This window comes from Ictalurus punctatus, chromosome 10 (assembly GCF_001660625.3).
Source record: "Ictalurus punctatus breed USDA103 chromosome 10, Coco_2.0, whole genome shotgun sequence".
Taxonomy (NCBI): Eukaryota; Metazoa; Chordata; class Actinopteri; order Siluriformes; family Ictaluridae; genus Ictalurus; species Ictalurus punctatus.
The window spans coordinates 16042715-16063624 of record NC_030425.2 but is presented as its reverse complement, the minus strand read 5'-3'; the positions used below and the strand labels follow the sequence as shown (position 1 = coordinate 16063624).

The following is a 20910-nucleotide window of genomic DNA, read 5'->3' as shown; positions in this document are numbered from 1 at the left end:
GGAACAGTTAGAAAGTCTTCTGGACAGATGTGTTTGAGCTTTCTTGGTTCTCTGTAACATGACAAGCTGCATTTTTAAAAATTTACTTCAATAATCCATTCTTATATCATGTAAATGATAACAGAGCTAACAGAGTGTCATGGAAATTCCAAAAAATTACATGCAAATATAAACTGATAAAAAATGTGAATTTTTGTTCATAAATTAAAAATAATAATTCTTGACAAATTGCTGTGTTATAAGAGGAACAAAACTTTAGGATGTGCTGTTATAGGAAAATAATTAATAACACCCTTGATTATTTTTCTATAACCGCACACGCCAGAGTGTTTTATACCTTATGTAGAAAAAAAACCTTTCAAAAATAAGATCTGTAGGTGTCAGATCTTCCTCAATCCTTTGACGCAGTTGGTCCAAAGCAGTCATGAAACATCTTCATTTTTCTTTACAGAAGTACTGAGAAGGTATGGTTTCTCTCAGGTTTTTTTTTTTTTTTCAAATCTATAGTTATAATACTTTAAAAAAAGCTTTTAAAAAGTGTTAAATATGAGTCAATGATTCTTTACTGGACTACGAAATGAGTACGGAACTACTTGGGGACAGTGACGGAAATCAGGATGTTCATTCTTTCCAGAAAGACACAGGACACAGTGTGTTCAAAGGCATTCAAACAAGAGGATTGTTCCACAGCAGGCTGATATTTGGCTGAACAGGCATGGTGATATGTACACATATTTATATTATATATAAATATATGACAAAGAACGACCATTTGTTCTCAGTGTGTTTACCACCAATGCTAAACAGCAAAATGTCACACTATTCAGAGTTCAGAGAGAGCTGGATTTGTTTTTATATTAAAAAAAACTTGCCCTTTACTTTTGTGCCAGTAGGCATGTGGAGTGTTTTCAGTCCTGGGATCAAAGCCACAGTTGTGTACCAATAGGACTGACATGGAAGAGACCACCATAGAGATATTTTGTGCCAAAAACATCATGCTAAATTCTAAGACCAGCAAGTAGTCATTTAGTACAGCATTCAGTGTTCAATAGTTTATGCTTTAAGAAGGTTTCATGTCTATAAAATGCATATGCAAAGCACAAAACGAATCTCTTGTGCATATTTAGTCAGTGACGGCTGGTGGTGATATTAGATGGGAGACTAAAATGTAATATTTTATTAATAACTCAACTATTAGTAATTATAAAGCCTGAGCAATGCAGTATTCCACAGGTTCTCATCGATGGTATAATAAGAATGACATGGGGCTAACTATTACACACATTTAAAGGCTGATAAAGACAGCTACATTCATGATTCTTTTTCAGTGTTTGAAGTTCATGATCCAGATCCAGATTCAGAGTGATCCAGATTGGCCTTGTCCAGTTAGATCTTCATTTGTCTCCAATACAACAAAAATCACAAACTTTTCTTAGTTCAGTTATATCTATTTCTTATTTTAGATTTTCTAATTTTAGAGCATGGCTTCTCAAAATAAAAAAGACCCTTTTTCTGTAAAATAAATCCCATGGATTTCCTCAGTACAGATTTATTTTACAAACATAATTCAATTAGGCTCATTATTTACTTGTGTAAGTAATAACATTATAGGCTATTTTTTTTTGGAGATATAAAGCTTTTTATTCCTGAACGTTTCACTCACAGAACACATTTCTGTTTTATTTGTAAAGGTGACATTAAACAATAGGGATTATTGACATATATTCCATTATTTGTATTTGTTTAATTACTGAATTTTTGTGAGGGTACATCAAATGAAAGTAATATTAATAAAAAATATTTTGCTTTGTTTTTTTTGTAACTAGGTGTCACAAAGTGTAATCAGGTTTAAGGTAGCAGTAGAAGGGCTGCTGAGACCAATGGATCAGTAGTATATTCTTACTTACAACTACAAATTAAATGTACTGTTTCTCTAATTTATTTGACATTTTTAAGGTTTTAATTTGAGTCACCTTCATATGAAATATTTACATGACCAGTCAAATAGAATAAAAAGTGTGTGTGTGTGTGTGTGTGGGTGTGTTTGTGTATACACATACACTCCTGTGGAATTACATTTTATTTATACTTTATTTTAATTGTGTGCAACTAGATATGTATTAATTTGAGTTTTGCATCAAACATTTTAATCATCATCATGATTTTACTTTTGCGTATAAGAAGACTGTTAATGAATTTCCATTTCTAGCTTTTCCCCAAATAGTTCACTGCAGCAAACTCTCTCTCTCACACACACACACACAACATAATTGTTACCTATTTCCACCACTGTAACAATACTTTAAAATATCTATTTCTTATTTTAGCATTTTGAATCATTTAACTTCAACTCTTGCAGTATCACCAAAAATGTTAATACAGGGTGTGAAAATTTTTAACTGCCAGTGTATAAAATGTTTTCATTTTCTCATGGATTTTCATTCCACAGCTCAAAACAGCAGAAACTCATCTGATAAGTAAAACAAGTATTTCTCATATACGCTCACTCTCAGTGTGACGTCCGTTAGAAAACATCTGCAGTTCTCATTATTTTTTTAAGAAATCAGGTCACAACATGCTTAAAAAAAATCCATTTATAGCTATTGATGTTGTGGAAAGTCTGCAAAACAAGTTCCTACTGTAACTTCCCTCAAAGCAGCTATAAACATATATTCCCTCACCAGTCTCTATTTTTCTCTCTCTTGTTAAGAAATGACAAAAAGACAAAATTTGCTGACAAAATTTGCTGACACTGGAGACTCCTTCAGAAAATAGTGAATAAAAACATCTGTGCAGAAGACTTCATGACAGCAACAATTATATGTTTTTCTTTGTTAAATAATAACACTTTTTTTTTCAATTTTTTTTTTGTTTATTATTAGTCTTAGATTAAGTGGCATGTCCACCATACAAGTCCCATGAATGAGCTGTAACTATAGAAACAATAACGTATTAAAACATGTGCATTAATATACAATTCTTTAAAAAAAATTAAGCAGCTGCTATAGAATATAAATCAACACATTCTGGCCAGGGTGCACGGTGGCTTAGTGGTTAGTCTCTCACCGCCAGGGTTGGGGGTTCGATTCCCCCGCTGCCCTGTGTGTGCGGAGTTTGCATGTTCTCCCTGTGCTGCGGGGGTTTCCTCCGGGTACTCCGGTTTCCTCCCCCAAAGACATGCATGGTAGGCTGATTGGCATGTCCAAAGTGTCCGTAGTGTATGAATGTGTGAATGTGTATGTGAGTGTGTGCCCTGTGATGGATTGGCACCCTGTCTAGGGTGTACCCCGCCTTGTGCCCCATGCTCCCTGGGATAGGCTCCAGGTTCCCCGTGACCCTGAAAAAGGATAAGCGGTATAGAAGATGGATGGATGGACATTCTGGCCAATCTAATTTAATATAATGTTGTATAAAACAAAAGAAATAGCATTTATGGGAACAAATCCAACAGAACAAAAGGCTCAAAACTGCGGCCAGAAAACCCAAACAAGACTGAAATGAGTGAATAAATACATATGCTAATTAACTACAGCTATGTGAGATTAGCAAACCTGTGAATCTGAATGAAGTTGAGTGGAAGAGATTGGGGAAGTGAGAATGGATGGATGCTGGGAGATGAATTGATATTAAATATGATTAAATATGATAAATTTTTGTACTTTAATTTTTCCAAGGGTAACGTGAGAATAACCAACACATTTTCGTGGAATTTTTTTTAAATGAATATGTTAAAATAATGTTATGCAAAAAAGGCTATTTTCAGTTTCTGTCCTCTTGGGTGTTTTTGTTCAAGAGTGCAGCAGAAGAGGTTGTTTCATGATAAACACTATAATGCATACAGTTTATCAGGAAAATATCTAACAACATCCATTTTGCCATCATTTTGGAATTGTAAACTTAGGCTATTTTACTAAATTATCCTATCAACACACTATACCTGTTGTCTCATTTAAAATGCCAAGAACTATGAATATACAGCTCTGAAAAAAAAATTATCAGTTTCTTTGGGTTTAATATTTATAGGTATGTGTTTTGGTAAAATGAACATTTTTGTTTTATTCTATAAACTACTGGAAACATTTGTCACAAATTGCTTACAAAAATATTGTCATTTAGAGAATTTATTTGTAGAAAATGACAACTGGTCAAAATATCAACAAAAAAGTGTTTTCAGACACAAAATAATGACGAATAATGCAAAAAGTTTTTTTTTTAAAAATATACTTTTCCTGGTTAAATAAAATTTGGTTTAGGTGATCACTTTTTCAGTGCCTCGTTAAGTAGAATGAGGCGTGCTTGTGTTGGAATTCAACAGATACTGGAATGGAATGGCTGCCATACATGTAAGGATGCTGATTTAAGAAAAATTTGGAGTGATCTCTTAATTTTTTCCAGAGCTATACACAAATATGTAAATTAAAATCCTGCTTAATGTCCTTCTGCCATTTCCAATAGACTATCACCAACATTAGCTGTATTAGGTAGCAGAAATCTAGCTCGCATTTATCACACATCGACATGGGTATGGTTTCACTATCGAGTCTTGATTTCTCCATTTTCACAATGATTTATTTAACAGCCAAACCTGTCAGAATATACTCATGGCAACAAACAGCACTTTGTTTTTCATCGCTAACATTGGCTAACCTAGCTAGCTGGCTAGTTAACTGTTAGGAATCTAGCCTACATTTGTCACAGAATCACAAAATCACAAATCACTTTTCTGTAGAAACACAGAGAAAGATTGGTTTCTCTCAAGCTTTCTTTCTCATGTCATCTCAGGGATTACTTCCTTGCCAAGGATTTGGATCTACATGTGAATTTCTGTAAAGCTGTGTTAAATAAAATTAAATGGCACTAAATTAAAAGTCTCTGTTGGAAAAGGGAATGTTAACAAAAGTGACCCAAATATTAATGTATGCAGTTTTTTCATCCATGAAAGAAGAATAAACCATTTTAAAAATCATGTTATTAGGTTTTGGAGTATGTTAAGAAAATAGACTTTTCATAAACATAAATGACTGACCAAATTGTTAAACTGAAGATGCTGAATGTTGATTAAGTAGGAGGAGAGACACTCCGCATTGACATTAATTCATGTTCCTGCTTTGGTTCATCGGAGATTTGCTCCCTGAGACTGACAGGGCGCCCTATAGAGGAATGAGTGAGTCTGCGCATAGAGGTTGAGTAGAGGCTGGCGATGGAGCCACGAGACCAGTCCATGCGAGGATAAATACGTTTCAGTATGGAACGACGGAAGAGGATGTAGATCCAGGGATCCAGGATCTGGTTCCAGGTGGCAAAGCGAATGTAGAGCAACAGTTTGGGGATGTCCAGCTTTGATGCAGACAATACTGTCTGTGCAATAAACACCTACATACATAGAGACAGAGGTAAAGCAAAAAGGGAGAAAGAGATAATGAAAGTTAGATTACACAATTACAATTAAAACAGAATACACTCCTATATAGTCTTTAAGTACATTCATGCGGACTAACTACACAAAAATAAACATACACGCATGCATACAAATCAATACAGCAAACACACATGCACACACTGTTGCACCTAAAACTCTCTTCACACACATCATTCAGGTTGAGATATGATTTTCCTTAAACTGTGCTTGCTATGTAATTCCTGACAGCAGACAGCTGCTATCCACAGCATGAAATAACAACGACACACACAGTCATGGGAAATATTTACCACATTCAAGCTGAAGGATAAATCTTTGCTGCTCTTTAATAAGCTTTCTTAGACACCACGACCATATGATGCTTCTCATGTAGTGAATAAGGAGCTGCATGACCATCAGGTATTCAGACACACTTATTCACATCTAGGCACAATTTTGAGTAACCAGTCCTCATACTGGCATGATTTTTGAAAATGGAAGGGGAACCTGTAGGAAACCCATGCAGACACATGCAGAATATGTGAATAACCCAAGCTCAGGATCAAACCAGGGACCCTGGAGCTGTGAGCCACCAATGCTACCTGCTGTACCTTTGTGCTACCCTTCATTTTTATATAAAGGATTGAAATTTCAAAGTGGTAGTATGTTATTGTCCACATCACTTTCTGTGATAACCGAACCGTTAGACTTTGGAAGGCGTGGTTTAGGGGGTGGAATGATACTAGGAAGGAAAAATGCCGGATTTGTTACAGCTACACAGGGATTGGATTTATGTATAAGGCGTTCCTCACCGATAGGAAAACGCTATCGCAAGGGATTCCCAAAAAATAATGCTTTATAGCGTGTTGTGTTTTGTGTGACGGTGACACTGGAGAGCTAGCAGTCTAGTTAACGAAAACATGTAGAACAAAACTAAAAAGGTGGTCACTTTGAGTGGGTGTTATTGTGGGTGTTATGGGTGTCATTATTAGTGTTCTCTTTGTATTTTTCTACCTGTGCAGAATGGTGCGGGAGGAGTGAGGGCAAACCACAGCAGGCAGTGTATTGTCTCCTCGGAGGCGAACACATCCACTTCCACTTGGCAGAACCTCCGCCATATGGCCTCCACCACTTGTTGGTGGAGCCTCCAACCCCCGGGCCTCAGCCCCTGCCTTGACAGGATGTCTGCCTCTACATTCCGGCTGCCCGCAATGTACATTGCACTCACTGACAAGAACCTTCCCTCTGCCCAGAGAAGAATTAGTTGCGCCTGCCTGAACAAGGGGCGTGAATGTATCCCTCCCTAGTGGTTGAAATATGAGAACACCGCTGTGTTGTCTGTCACAACTAACACATGGTGACCTCTTAATTGAGGAAGAAAGAACTTCAGTGCTAGAAATACGGCCCGCATCTCAAGGCAATTTATATGACACTCCAGATGAGGGCCGCTCCAAAGACCATGAGCTGGACAACCATCTAAGACTGCACCTCAGCCCATGGGGGAGACATCTGTCATTACTGTCTTGCGATAAGGAGACGACCCTAGAGTGTGACCTGAGGCTAGAAACTGGGGACACCTCCAAATACTCAGAGCACATAGGCATCGCCAGGTGACACTGATTACTCGCAGAGGTTTCGTCCTTGGACGAATCCCCCGACTTTTCAGTCACCACTGAAACGGTCTCATGTGCAAAAGGCCCAACGGTATGACGTTGGGTGCTGCTGCCATAAGCAACAACAGTCTCTTGTATAGACTGGAGGGGATGCCCAGACCCAGCTTTATCTTGCTCAATGTTGATAGGATCGTTCCTGCGCGTGTTAGGGATAGAAACGCCCTCATCGTAGTAGAATCCCATATAACCTCTAGAAAAGTTGTTCTCTGCACTGGAGAAAGCATACTTTTCTTGAGGTTCAACCTCAGACCCAAGCTCCTCATGTGGGCGAGCACAACATCTCAATGTTGAAGTGCGAGTTCCCTGGATTGTGCTAGAATTAACCAGTCGTCCAGGAAGTTTAGTACATGGATGCTCGGGACTCGCAAGGGAGCCAGAACAGCATCCATGCACTTTGTGAAGGTGTGAGGGGATAGAGCTAGCCCGAAGGGAAGAACCTGATATTGGTATGCGTTGTCTCCGAATTTCCTGTGCCTGGGCAATATTCCTATCTGGAAATAAGCATCTTTCCGATCTATCATCACAAACCAGTCCTCGAACTGAATCTGTGGCACGATAAGTTTGAGCGTCAGGATCTTGAACCTGTCTGTCCGAAGAGTATGGTTTAGATGACGGAGATCTTAAATACGCTGCATACTCCCATCTTTTTCATCGACCAGGAAATAATGGCTGTAAAAATCTCCCTCCCTCAGGGAACGGGGTACATGTTCTATGGCCCCTTTTTCCGAGAGGGATCTTACTTCCTGTGCTAACGTTGGGCTCTGCTCTGTGCTGAATACTGCGGTGAGTACACCTCTGAACCGGGGGGGTCAAGCTCTGAACTGGAGCCGGTAACTCTTTTCTATGGTAGACACATTTGGCAGTAGTTTCCATGCTGCCAGCTGGTCTTTTAGTGATGTTAACTTTTCTACATTCTGTTGGAGGTAGAGCATCAGATTTTCATTGCCTTGTGACAGCTCAGTGACCAGAGAAGGTTGAAAACTTGGGATGGCCTTAGCTAAGGGAGGCCCTACAGTAGCACTGGGGGCTATCTGCCCTAACAACCTCATGTCCCCTGATATGTCCCTCCGTGGCCCATCAGGACCACTCCTTCCTTGCCTGCTTGGCTTTTATGATCATTCTTAAATCAGACCTATTAGCAGGCTGTGGCTGTGGCCACCCGGTCCCCGTGGCTCTCAGCGGGTGGAGGCGGGCCGCCACACTTGCTTTCTGTGTCTCCCTCGCACCAGCGCTGGCCCGGGCTCCACTCATGGATGCCTGGGCGAACGCCACATGATGGGGAAGAAATTGGCTGAATGCTGCCGTTTGCTCTTTTGCCTCCAAAACCTGTCGGCGATGGCATTAACCACGCCCCAAACAGGCCAGAAGGTTTAACAGGGGCATCCAGCAAGGAGACCTTATCTCCCATCCCTGAGAGGGAAAGCCATAGGTGCCTTTTCGCCACAACCAAGCTACACGTTGAACGGCTGATATGACAGGCCATTTGCTTGGTCACCCGGAGAACGCAGCTCTGCCACTGCCTTGGGTCCAATTCCCTCCCCAGTGTCGAGTTCACTCAGCAGGTCTGCTTGGTAGGCCTGCGACACTGCCATTGTATGCAGTGACCCACAAGCAAGAGCCGCTGCCGCACAGGCTTTGCCCACCAACACCGAAGTGGGCATGGCTTGGAAGGCAAAGCCGGCCCCTCTAAATTACCTGCCATCGATGGAGCGAGGTGGCTCGCAAGTGCCTCCTCCACCTTCGGCATAGCTAAATAGACGTGCTGCTCACTCCCCATGACGGCTGAGTAATCAAACGTTGCGGGGTTATAAACACGGCTAATGTATGGTTTTCCCCAGAAGCGTGATATTTCATCATGCACTTCTGGAAAAAAGTTTTCTGCAGTGTGAGGGAGATTTATTTTGACTGGAGAGGAAGCGCTCATCCAGCCTGCTACGAGCCACTTCCTCTTCCCCAGGCCAGTCTATATTCAGCTTTCCAACTGCCCTAGTAGTCACCTCAAGCAGCTCTTTATATGCTTGAGAGCTGTTCTCGGTTTGTGGTGCAATGGCACCCCCTACTGGCTCCTCGGTGTCAGCGAGGGTGTTTTGGCTTTCCATAGCGGAAGTAGGAGTCGCAACGCGAGCTCCAAAGTCAGGCAGAGAGATGGACCCAGAAGACAGAGCAAGAGATAGAGCTGTGCTCTTTCACGTCCAGATCAATATGAGATCCCAGGACCTGAGCCGGCTGGCTGCCACGGCAGCAGCTGGCCCAGATCCGCGAGGCTTCCTCTGGCCAAGAAGAGAGCGAGTAGCGAGCGGAGCTGCCTAATTGTAAAGCATTCACAATGCTCACAGTCAGACCCCTTGAGGGCTACTGTGGCATGCTCCACCCTAAACACTTCACACAGAATGTGTGTCCGTCTCCCCCCGTGATGAAACAGGAGCAAGGTGTAACACACTTTCTGAAATCTCTCTCACTCATTCTTTTTTTTTTGCTTCTCTTTTTTTTTTTTAAAGGGATGTTAAAGTCCGGAGATTTTGAGAAAAGACAAAGAGGAAATTAAGCGTCTTTTTTGTTTTGTTAAAGAAACGACCGACATGCAGTGTCGCTGAAGATAATAAGGCTGACGGCACGGTGCCATATATATATCAGGCGGCACGCTTAATTGCCACGTCACCTGATCATGGCAGTCATATAAACAGGCATGCTGTTACACAAGCTTCAGATGCCGGTTGTGCGAGAGGGCGCTCCCACAGCGTTATGCTAAACGCAACGTGGAGTTCCGTTTGAAATGGAACTGCCTTGCAACATTAAGGACTAGATCTGATTTTTTTGTGCTGGGGTCAATTTAAACTGTTTGTTACATTAACCTTGTAGTTCTAGTACAAATCTAAATCTTTTGTCAGAGATTTCTTTTATCATTGTAAACCAGTGAGTCACTCTACCTAAAAGAGCTGATTTCCTGAACAGCACACACACACACACAAAAGCATTATGAGTTAGAAAAATGAGTTATGAAGTATTGTATCAGATGCTTTCAGAAACCTTTTAAGCCATGGAAGCTCAAGTGCACAATCTACCATGAGGCACTACAGCCTAGCCAAGGGGTCTTCATTGTTATCCACAAAGGGCCGGTGTGGCTGCAGGTTTTCATTCCAACCGAGTAGGAGCCACACCTGATTCCACTTGTTTAATCAGGTCATCTTGGTCTCCAAGCAACTATCAATTGTACTTCCTATTTGGCTGGTATGAAAACCTGTAGCCATACTGGGGATTTGAAGACCCTTGGCCTAGCCAGCTAGCAAGGGAGCCATTATGATTTGCCTCAGTGCGTTTTATCTCAGTCCAGTAATTTACTCAGGAATCAGTGCTAGTTGTTGTTAATCTGGATTAATCTACTCGCCTCAGTCTAGACTCTTGACAGAGGATGTAAATCCAGGGGTCGCATATCTGATTGATGGTGGCCATTCGAAGGCAGAACAGAATAAAAGGGTTGTCGACAGCATCAGCGGAAAAAACAGTCTTCAGAATGTAGATCTGTCCGGGGGAAACATGGTTAGTCAATGCCAGGAAAATCCCCAGATGGGGTTTGGACTCTTGGACACATTTCCTGATGTCCTGATGTAAAGGTTACAGACAGACTGATTTCTTTCAGTCAGCAGTTTTAACCACAACATGTACAAAAAGGTGAAAGGACATCAGTGTGATGAAAATGAGTTGGATCAGAATACAATGTTTTTATATTATACTGTGTAATTATATTAAGACAAATTTGTGAAACATTTGTGATGTGCCCAGATATCTCCTGAAAACACACTGGTGAAGCCCTGAGGTGAAAATTTTGTCATTATTTTAACTAAAATTATTTCCATTTGTTGGATCATTTTAATGCTGTGATTCATCCAAACACACAGATGTGGCTGATTTATTTACTGTATAATAAACAAATAAAGACAAAACTGAAATTGTAACTTATGAACACAGTAAAAAGAAAAATTCACAAGGGGGAAATTCACATTTTCACCTTCCAGTGGCTGTGTAAAATGATAGATTTTTTTTATATTCAAATGCATATTAATATTCAAATGCATTTTAAGTAGTTGCAGTTCAAATGCATTAAAGACTTTGACAACACTAATTTGGATAAATTATTAATAAAACAATTAGCTGTTAGTTCGTAGACTGATTTATATAGCAGTGCCATAACTACAATCATTTTGTAATGTTTAACAAACAGGATGTACTGAGCAGCTCCACTCCTGTATCCTCATATTTATTTTAGAATTTTGCCTTTTATATTCAATGGAATACATTTATATGAAGATAATTATTTGATTACAGATTTGATTACCAATTTTCTCCAGAAATTTGGGCTTTAGTCCTACACATTTTAAATACATTTAGATTTGACATGTAGCATGAAAGCTGCATATATAGGGATTACAGAGGACGACTTCCTGTGCCACCGGACATGATTCTTCCAGAGGTGGCTTATCAGCATGCAACATGGTTATGTCACAGAGCACAGTGCATTTCCTGAAAACTGCCTTCGCACAAAGTGCTGCTCGAGGAGAACCTAAGGAGCCAAAACCACTCCAAACTCAATTTAAAGCAATCATCATTGTGTTGATTTATGTGAAATATCCTTGTATTGTACACAGTTTAAATGATTAAGAAACACACAATTTACACCATTGTTGTAGCCTGGATGCAAATACAAATTCCTGACTGAAAAAAGATATTTTAGTCTTTCCTCAGGTCCAAATCAAGAATGTGCCCACAGTAAACTGTGAATAAAAAAATTATTTGTACAACAGTGTGAAGCCTCTGAATCTAATCAATGAAATATTATAAAGTACAACCAAAATCCAACAAAAAACTTTCTTCTCCCAGGTTGCATTGTATTTCAGAGTATACCCTTATCATAATCTAATTATTACAGTAAATCAATTTCATGGCAAAACCCCCCCAAAAACTACACAATTTCAGCCTCACCCCGAATGTAGCTGGTCAGGCGGTATCTTCTTATTTTTGCACTGGAGCTAATACACTAATATAGCTAACACATAAGTCATTCTCACCCCCAAAAAATCTAATTTATCAACAACAACCTGTGAAGTTGAATGATGTAGCATTATAGTGTGGCCATCTTGGACAATAGAAATCACTTTTGTCCTCAGTGAAATTTGGTCGTAGTCTGCCCACTTTCCACAGGCTCTGCCTTCTAAAGTTTGATGATTCAATGATGCCGATTCCACATTGACATTAAATTTGAAATATGGACTTGCATACTCCTAGGGAAATTGGAGATACTACAATATGTACTTTTAAGGGAAAACAAACTAATATTTGTTACTAATATTGTAACAGTTCTAATAAGTTGGTACACAAGCATTAATCTATTAATTACCATAGAATAATAGACCAAACACAATGATACAGCATAGCAATTAAACAAGGAAAGTAAATCTTTGTGGAACTTATTAACTGCTTGTTCTCAGATCCTAAAGGGAGTGTAAATGATTGTTTTTTTATTTGGACTTTCTCCCTGATTTAGACTTGGCCAAGTACTACCCACCAGCCAACTCTCCCATAACATGACAGTGACTAGCCAGGGAGAGGAAACTTCTGAAGCCAGCTGACTGCATCTTTTTGCTGTGGTGTAACATCACTCCTAACATCTTGGACTCCCAGTCACAGATGGCTGCAGTATCAGATTTGAACTCATGATCTCTGAAGGATGGGGCAAAAACATTTTTGTTGCACCACTCAGGAGCCCAATGACTGCTTTATAAAAGTTTAAATTCTTGTAGCTCCAGTGTAAAAATAATGAAGCAAACCTCAAATGTCTTTTCTCATCAACTGCATTTGGAATAAAAAGAAATTGGGCACACTGAGCCTTTAGTTATGAATCTTTTACTAAAGTTGTGTATAAATGTTTGTGTAAGACTAAAAAAAAATCTGCTGGATTTATGAAAGTTTTGGAAATGCCAATTTTCTTAGTACCTGTGCATGTATGTTGCACCCATGAAGTGCAGCGTACGTTCCCAACACACCTTATTTGCATGTGGTAACACCCAGAAAACTCCATAAAAGTTCAAGTGCACAGACAGCTGTGAGCACGAAATGAACGATGAACGTAAAGGCTGACGTGGAAGTTATTTTGACCAGAAATGAACAATGAAGGTAAACGGTGAAAGGAAGAAGTGGAAGTTATTTTGACACACTTGTATGCCAATTAACTAATTTAATATTGAATAATATATAATATTATTAATAATAAGTGAGGATTAAATCATCCATCAGATGAGGCATTTGTTTACCTGCCTGTCTTCCTTTTGTAAAGAGGCATTTCCTTCCGCATAATTCAAAGATTAGTTTTATATAGCATTTGTTTTGGCTTGCTTTCTGTATTTTTCATATTCTTTAATGCCAATAAAAAAATGTCCAGTTTTCATAAAACTTTCTTAGTCTCTGACCTAATGAACTAGAATGAGGATGATGTATAGGGCCCTCCACTAATACTGGCACCCTTGGTAAATATGAGCAAAGAAGGCTCTGAAAAATGGTCTTTATTGTGTAACCTTTTGATATTTTGTTAAAAAAAAATCACAAAAATACTCTCTCATCTATATCAAACAATTGCAAATACAACACGGGTTTATATAAAAAAAAATCATTGTTAAATATATATGTGCAACAATTATTGGCACCCCTATGAATTCATATGAGAAAAATATATTTGAAGTATATTCTCATTGATATTTGACATATTTTAGTATACCTGGGTGACTAGGAACAGGAAATTGTTCAAGCATGACTTCCTATTTCACAGGGGTATAATCATGAGGCAACATATAGGCCAAACTCCCATAGTCATTCATAACAATGGGTAAGACCAAGGAATATAACTGTGATGTGCGGCAAAAGGTTGTTGAGCTTCTCAAAATGGGAAGTGGCTATAAGAAAACAGCAGATGCATTGAAAATGCCCATTTCCACCATCAGGGCAATAATTAAGAAGTTCCAGTCAACTGGAAATGTTATAAATCAACCTGGAATAGGACACGAGTCTATATTGTCTCAACATACTGTGAAGAGGATGGTTCGAGTGGCCAAAAGTCCGAAGTCACCTACATCACCACAAGTTGTTTGGAAGGGTTTCAAGAAAAAAGCCTCTACTCTCATCCAAAAACAAACTTAAGCATCTTCGGTTTGCCAGACACTACTGGATCTTCAAATGGGATTGGGTTCTAGGGTCAGATGAAACCAAAATAAACACCTTTTTGGCAATAACCACCAGAGGTGGTTTTGGTGCACACAGAGAGGTAGCCATATGGAAAAGTACCTCTCACCCACAGTTACATATAGTGGTGGCTCTTTAATGTTTTGGGGCTGTGTTTCTGCCAGAGGATCTGGACATTTTGTTAGGATACATGGCATCATGGACTATCAAATATCAACAGATATTAAATGAAAACCTGACTGCCTGTTGGATCTTCCAGCAGACAATGATCCAAAACATCAAACAAAATCAACACAAAAATGTTTTACTGACCACAAAATCAAGGTGCTGCCATGACCACCCCAGTCCCCTGACTTGAAAGCCATGGAAAACCTGTGGGGTGAACTGAAGAGGAGAGTCCACCAGCGTGGACCTCGAAATATGATGGATCTGGAGAGATTCTGTATGGAGGAATGGTCTCAGATCACTTGCCATCTATTCTCCAACTTCATCAGCCATTATAGGAGAAGACTCAGAGCTGTTATCTTGGTAAAGGGAGGTAGCACAAAGTATTGACTAAAAGGGTGCCAATAATTGTTGCACACCTATACTTAACAATTGTTTTGATAAATTTGACAATTTGTTTGTGCTTAAGATTTTTTTTTACAAACCTGTGTTTAGTTTACAATTGTTTGATATCCATGAGAGAGAGTATTTTTGTGAATTATTTGAACAAAAGATCAAAAGGTTAAACAATAAAGACAATTTTTACCAAGGGTGCCAATATTAGTTGAGAGCACTGTAATTTGAAGTTGATCAGGTTGAGGTTTATATTAGTTAGTGTTCTTATGTGTAAATTTCCACACACTCAAGAGCAGGATATGAAGAAGATATGTTTTACCTGAATTTAGGGGATTTTCATGAATACCAAATTTCTTGTGCAAATACTTATATTTACGAATAAATTCAGCATAATAAATGAAGCCAATTGCGTTGATTTTTTACTGAACCCTTACTATGAGACAGCACTGTATACATTCCAAATTACGCTTGAGATATCCCAATTTATTTTTTATGAACTGTGGCCTCACTAGTTATATTTAAGTCACTTCTTTGACAAATTCACGGGATTCCTCTGATTCCCCAACAAATCACTCCTCTCCTATTTCCTGTCCAACACCAGGGACAGTTTAAGTTCTTGTGCATAACGGAAAACTTTATTTGATAAACCAAGACTCCACATATTCATATTACATAGCCACACACTTACCAGCAGTGGATACCAGCAGATGGATGCAATGACCATGATAAGGATGAGCTGCACCATCATCTCCACCTCATAGTCTCTCCGGCGCTGGGTGGAGTCCTGTCCACAGCAGACCCTCAGCAAGGTGACCACGCTCACTGTGTTCAGGATGAAGGACACGGCCAGAGACGTCAGCCCGACCAGTGAGAACACCAGGCAGAAGGCCATATCCAGGGGCTTAGGGCTGATGTTCAGGAAGCACCACGAACCTGGGATCTGGAGGTGGTAGCTGCCCAGACCGAACAGAGGCAACAGGCTGATACACCCAGCCGCCACCCACACGCTGGCCATTATGGTGCAGACTCGGCTCTTTGACATTTTTGTGGAGCGGGCAAAAGGCCGGGTGATGCCTACAAATCGTTCCACAGCCATTGTGGCACCCAAAAGAAGAGGGCACAGGCCATAGAAAACCATGGACATGCCCATGAAGTTGCATAAGTGACAGTGAGGGTCCAGTTCCATCCAGTTGAAATGTGTGATGTGGAAAGTGACCACGATGGCTCCAGTGACCAGCAGGCCCATGAAGTCAGTCACCACCAGGCCGCATAGGAAGAGAAGAAAGGATGAACGAGAGTGGCTGTGTGTTTGCTTGAAGGACTTGACCAGCACCACAAATGCAAACAGGTTGGAGCTGAGGCCCAGCACACAGAACACAGCCGAGAAATAGGCTGAGGCGATGGGGTGGCTGATTTGGGATTGGGGTTTGTTAATGGAAAAGCAGAAGGACTGATTTAATGCCTCTTGGCTTGTGTTGTTTGAGTGAAATGGCATCATGGTGGCACGCCTGCTTTATTTGATTTTTCTTCAAATTAGTCCTTTTGGTTGGGTAATAGGATCATCCTGTGGGCCTCACTCCAGATCTGCCAAACTAATCAAAAAACATAATAATAAAAAAAAGTGCTTATATATGACCAGCTGCTTAACAGGTCTATATTCACTCATTGGCCACTTAATTAGGGAACCATGTACACCTGATCATTCATGCAATAATCCAATCAGCCAGACATGTGGCAGCAATACAATGCATCAAATTAGCTTAACATCATATCAGAATGGGAAAAAAAATTGTGATTTCAGTGACTTTGAATGAGGCATAGTTGGTGTCATATGGGCTGGTATAAGTAGACTAGAAGACCTGATGAAGTATTTCCAATCTCCTAACTGCCCAATTTCGGTGAGCCTGTGCCCATTGTATGCTCAGATTTCTGTTCTTGGCTGGCAGGAATCTGATGTTGTTCCACATCAGGTGTTCCTATTTAAATGGCCAATGAGAGTAGGGCTGCAACAACTAATTCGATAAAATCGATAATTAAAATAATCAACAACGAATTTCATTATGGATTATTTGGGTCTGTGACGTCACTGTGGATAACCCCGTCACCCCGAAAACACCTCTGAAAAAACAGTGGAGGTCACAGAGTGAGCTGCTGCGGGAAAAGTGCACGATTCAGGTTGTCCAAGACATGAGAATGTTTTATATTAAGCGCTTCAAACAAACTCGTAAGTGTATTAACGTGGCTTGTCGTGACAGATAGGTTTCTTCAGACATGTTTTCTTCAGCGCAGAAATGACATTTTTACCTTTATATCCTTATCTGTAAATGTTAGAAATTCACGCCAGTATTTCCATTTTACATAAAGTCTCTTCCTTACAGCAGGCAAGTCTCCCTTAAACTTCACTGAATGAGCACGAATCCGCACATGCACATCAATCAAACAGCACGCAATAGAAAGGAAGCGCAATAACTCTGTCTAAAATATACATTTTGATAAAATATGTTTTTTGATGCTATATTTAGCAATATTTAGAAACAAAAGTAATTGTGTTTTTTATGAGAGCGGTAACTGTAATGGGGTTATAACATGTAATTGTATATAAATGTAAGTGTCATATATTTACAGAATAAAGTATCCTTACTGTGTTCAAATGAGTGAATATGTGTGTTACTGCATAACATTCAACCTCTTACCAATTAACACTTAGTTTGTGCTTTTGTTTTTCTTTTTTTAGTTTTTTAATATAGTGATTTAACTTCTGCTTTAAAGTTTCTGGACAATCAGTTGTTTTTTTTGTTTTCAAACTATAACGTTAATATTGAAAAAAAAAATCCTTTGCACAATGTATAGCATAACCCACATAGATACATTTAATACTTTTTTCATTGCCTTCAATTTGCACAATGTTTGAAGGACAACATCGGGCCGAATGTGAAATAACGTGTTTTTTCTAAGAAAAAAAAAAAATACAGATAATAAGACATCTTTTAATCCAACTAATCGGTTAATCGAAGAAATAATAAACAGATTAATCGAATATCAAAATAATCATTAGCTGCAGCCCTAAATGAGAGTATGTTGTATGCTACAAGGGCCTAATGGGCTACTTGCACAAACACATTACATTATATAAAAAAAAACTGCACTTTTGTTTCCAGTTTGTCTGCTATAATGAATATAGTGCTATTTCACGCCAGATGTCTGCAGGAGCTATGTAAAATAACCGTCAGTGACGTTCATCATACAGTATATGTAAGAACACTTGCAAAGCTAATTTTAGAAAGCTGGAAAAAGGTGTCAGACTGTATGCTTCATTCTATATAAACTATGAAGGTAAGAAACTACCCATAGAAACAAACACCCAAGCTAAATTTAGCCCAATACTATGACTTTATTGTATAAGTGAATGTTAGATGTTGCTGTCTCACTGTATTGCTGAATGTAAAGAGTGCTAATGAAGACACGAGATTTGTACTATTTCAAAAAGCAAATATGCTATAGCTTTGAGTGCAAATATCCGATTAGAATGAACCAGATCAGACACTTCCACTTACATTAAAATTTTTCTTTTAATCACAAACATTTCTCAGTTCACTTATATATAATATCTTACTTACTGATAATGTATATATGACAAATACTGAAAAAATTTCAACTATACAATAAAGGAAGGAAGTTCCATTAAAGTACCGAACCCTTTCATTCAACATGAAGCAGAGCAGCTTAAGTATATGTCCAAATATCTATGGCTTTGAGAAAAATTTGGGGTCATTGAAACTTTTTTTAAAAAATCAAAAACTTTCCTGGAAATGGGTCTCAATCTGAGTGTGTATCTGTGATTTGCTGCAATAGTCTGGTTTACTTTACACACTAAACAAAAACAGTGTAGAGACTTATTGGAATAGTTTGACCAAAAAGTAAATGCACACACTAATACTTCTTGGTAAAATTAGTATCATGGCTCCATGATACTAGAAAGGCAAATGACACACTCCAAATATGTCACGGCTCACGGACTGCCCAAAAGTTAGAGGAAATTATTCAAAATATTGGTAGAGTGACTGGAATAAGGAATGGAATGACTATCATTTGTAAAGTTTATTTGCAATTAAATATTTATTATTAAGATTTTTCTCCTTTTTTGGTAACTCTCTCCACAAGATCGAGAGCCTTCTCTGTTTACAGGACATAAATGGATTTTGGAACCAGGCAGCCCTTTTCATGACTGATCTTTTTGTCAAAACAGCATGCTCAGAATAAAGACTTGCAAAAACAAATGAGACCAAAATGGAGCTCATGTTTGATCAGATTCAAGCCAGTTCCTAAACAGATGATGATTGAAGTGTCATGGCCATAATTCAGCATCGTATAGCTGCATTGCATTTTGAGATGTTGAGTCAACATTTGAGCCAGCATTTGAGCCAACATGTCTACTGCCTCTATATTGGATATATACATATATGTGTGTGTGTGTGTGTGTGTATATATATATATATATATATATATATATATATATATATATATATATATATATATATACATACATACACACACACACACACACATACATACATGCACATACATATATGTATGTATGCAAATATATATATATATATATATATATATATATATATATATATATATATATGTGCAGTAATAAAATACATCGCAATATTTATATATGATTTAATAGTTTATTTTGTTAAATATGAAAAATCTAAAATGTGTGCATTATAGCTGACACCTAGATGAACACTTTACAGTTGGTTATATGACTGTAAGTCATTCCCTTCAAATGCTATTGAAGTTAGAAACGTGTTTAACAAAGTCGTATATAACTTTAGAGACGTTCCATAAATTTCCGCATATTTGCGAATGTCGACCGTCCCACGTCCAACCAACTTTATTGTAAACTTATGGGCGCAGAAAGCCATTTGGTATACAGTCTGACATCAATAGAAAAGGAAAACTCAAAACTGAAAGTAATTATATAGAACATTTTTGTGACTTAGATTTCAAGAAACACTTATAAACTATGAGCTAAACACTACAAAAAATGTTTTCATCGTGTGATTTCATCTGTTCTCCAGCCCTCACAACTGTTTTTTTTGATGCCCAACATAACGCAGCTTCTTTAGTTCACCTTTATAGACTGTTTCAATAAAGCCTATCATTTTTTTTTTCTTGAGTACATATTCATATTACATGTGTATATCCTAGCTCTTTTTTACGCAGAAAGTTGAAATACAACAGGAATATTTAGGACCAAATGTATTAAATTAGAATAGGAAAAACTATTCCTTCGTACAGAAACACTTCAGCCAATAGGGTTTTACAAATCCGTAAATATTAAAATTAAATAGCTAAATAAGAGTGCATCAGGATCATTATTACCTTACGGATGTTTCTTCATACTTCCAGAGTATTAGTTTGGTGGCTTGTTTCTCCTCATGTTGTCTATAAAGTGTCTACCGTGTCCCAGTTTGGGCGTCTCATATGAGGGCTCTGTATGGAAGGCCAACAGTATCATAGACACCGCAAATATTTACTAACCCAGCTGACACGGAACAAGTTCTCTCAAAGTGATTTAAAAAACGTTTTTGCAGTAACGGTAGTAGAATGTTTTTTTCAAAGTTACACGTTTTTGGTAAAAGTTCTTAAAACATTAGCATAAAACGTTATTCTTACATTGTGTTCAAATCATTACTACATAAAAAAATGTCATGACAAAATTAGTCATAGTATTACAAAATTTGTAAAAAAAAAAAAAAAAAAAGAAAAAAAAAAAAAACCCACAACAAAAAAACAACAACAACATCAACAAAAAACACCCAGATGTATAGCAGAGTAATGCAATTGATTAATAAATAAATAAAACAAAAATCACAGTTAGTTATTATTGTATACTTATTTGTACATTATGTAAAAACATAAACAAGGCTATAGGTAAATAAAAAAAATTAGGGGTTTTAAAAAAATCTGTTAAAAAACATCAGTATAATAACATTTGCGATCACAGTGAATGAGTAAATACACAATGTAAAGTGCAGT

The 20910-nt window shown here is 38.3% G+C and overlaps 1 protein-coding gene across 2 annotated transcripts; it reads right to left on the bottom strand.

Annotated features, from left to right (window-relative positions):
• Positions 1-2884: 2884 nt before the first annotated feature.
• Positions 2885-20402, bottom strand: tbxa2r (thromboxane A2 receptor). 2 transcript variants are annotated; one of them, XM_017478670.3, is made up of 4 exons: positions 20254-20402; positions 15548-16451; positions 10457-10590; positions 5093-5373 (listed from the first exon to the last, which is right to left on the bottom strand). In XM_017478670.3, the coding sequence occupies exons 2-4, from the start codon at positions 16355-16357 to the stop codon at positions 5241-5243; spliced, it is 1077 nt and encodes a 358-aa protein (XP_017334159.1). In that variant the 5' UTR covers positions 16358-16451; positions 20254-20402; the 3' UTR covers positions 5093-5240. The 2 variants fall into 2 exon arrangements, with proteins under 2 accessions (XP_017334158.1, XP_017334159.1); XM_017478669.3 differs by lacking the exon at positions 10457-10590 and having other exon boundaries at positions 2885-5373.
• Positions 20403-20910: the final 508 nt, after the last annotated feature.

Bases quoted from the DNA above. Each gene is read 5' to 3' on its own strand.
- tbxa2r (XM_017478669.3), bottom strand. From the start codon at position 16,357: ATGATGCCATTTCACTCAAACAACACAAGCCAAGAGGCATTAAATCAG. The intron at 5,374-15,547 runs GTAAGTGTGTGG...CTATGTATGTAG, and splicing joins TCTGCTGGTATCCACTGCTG to GTGTTTATTGCACAGACAGT.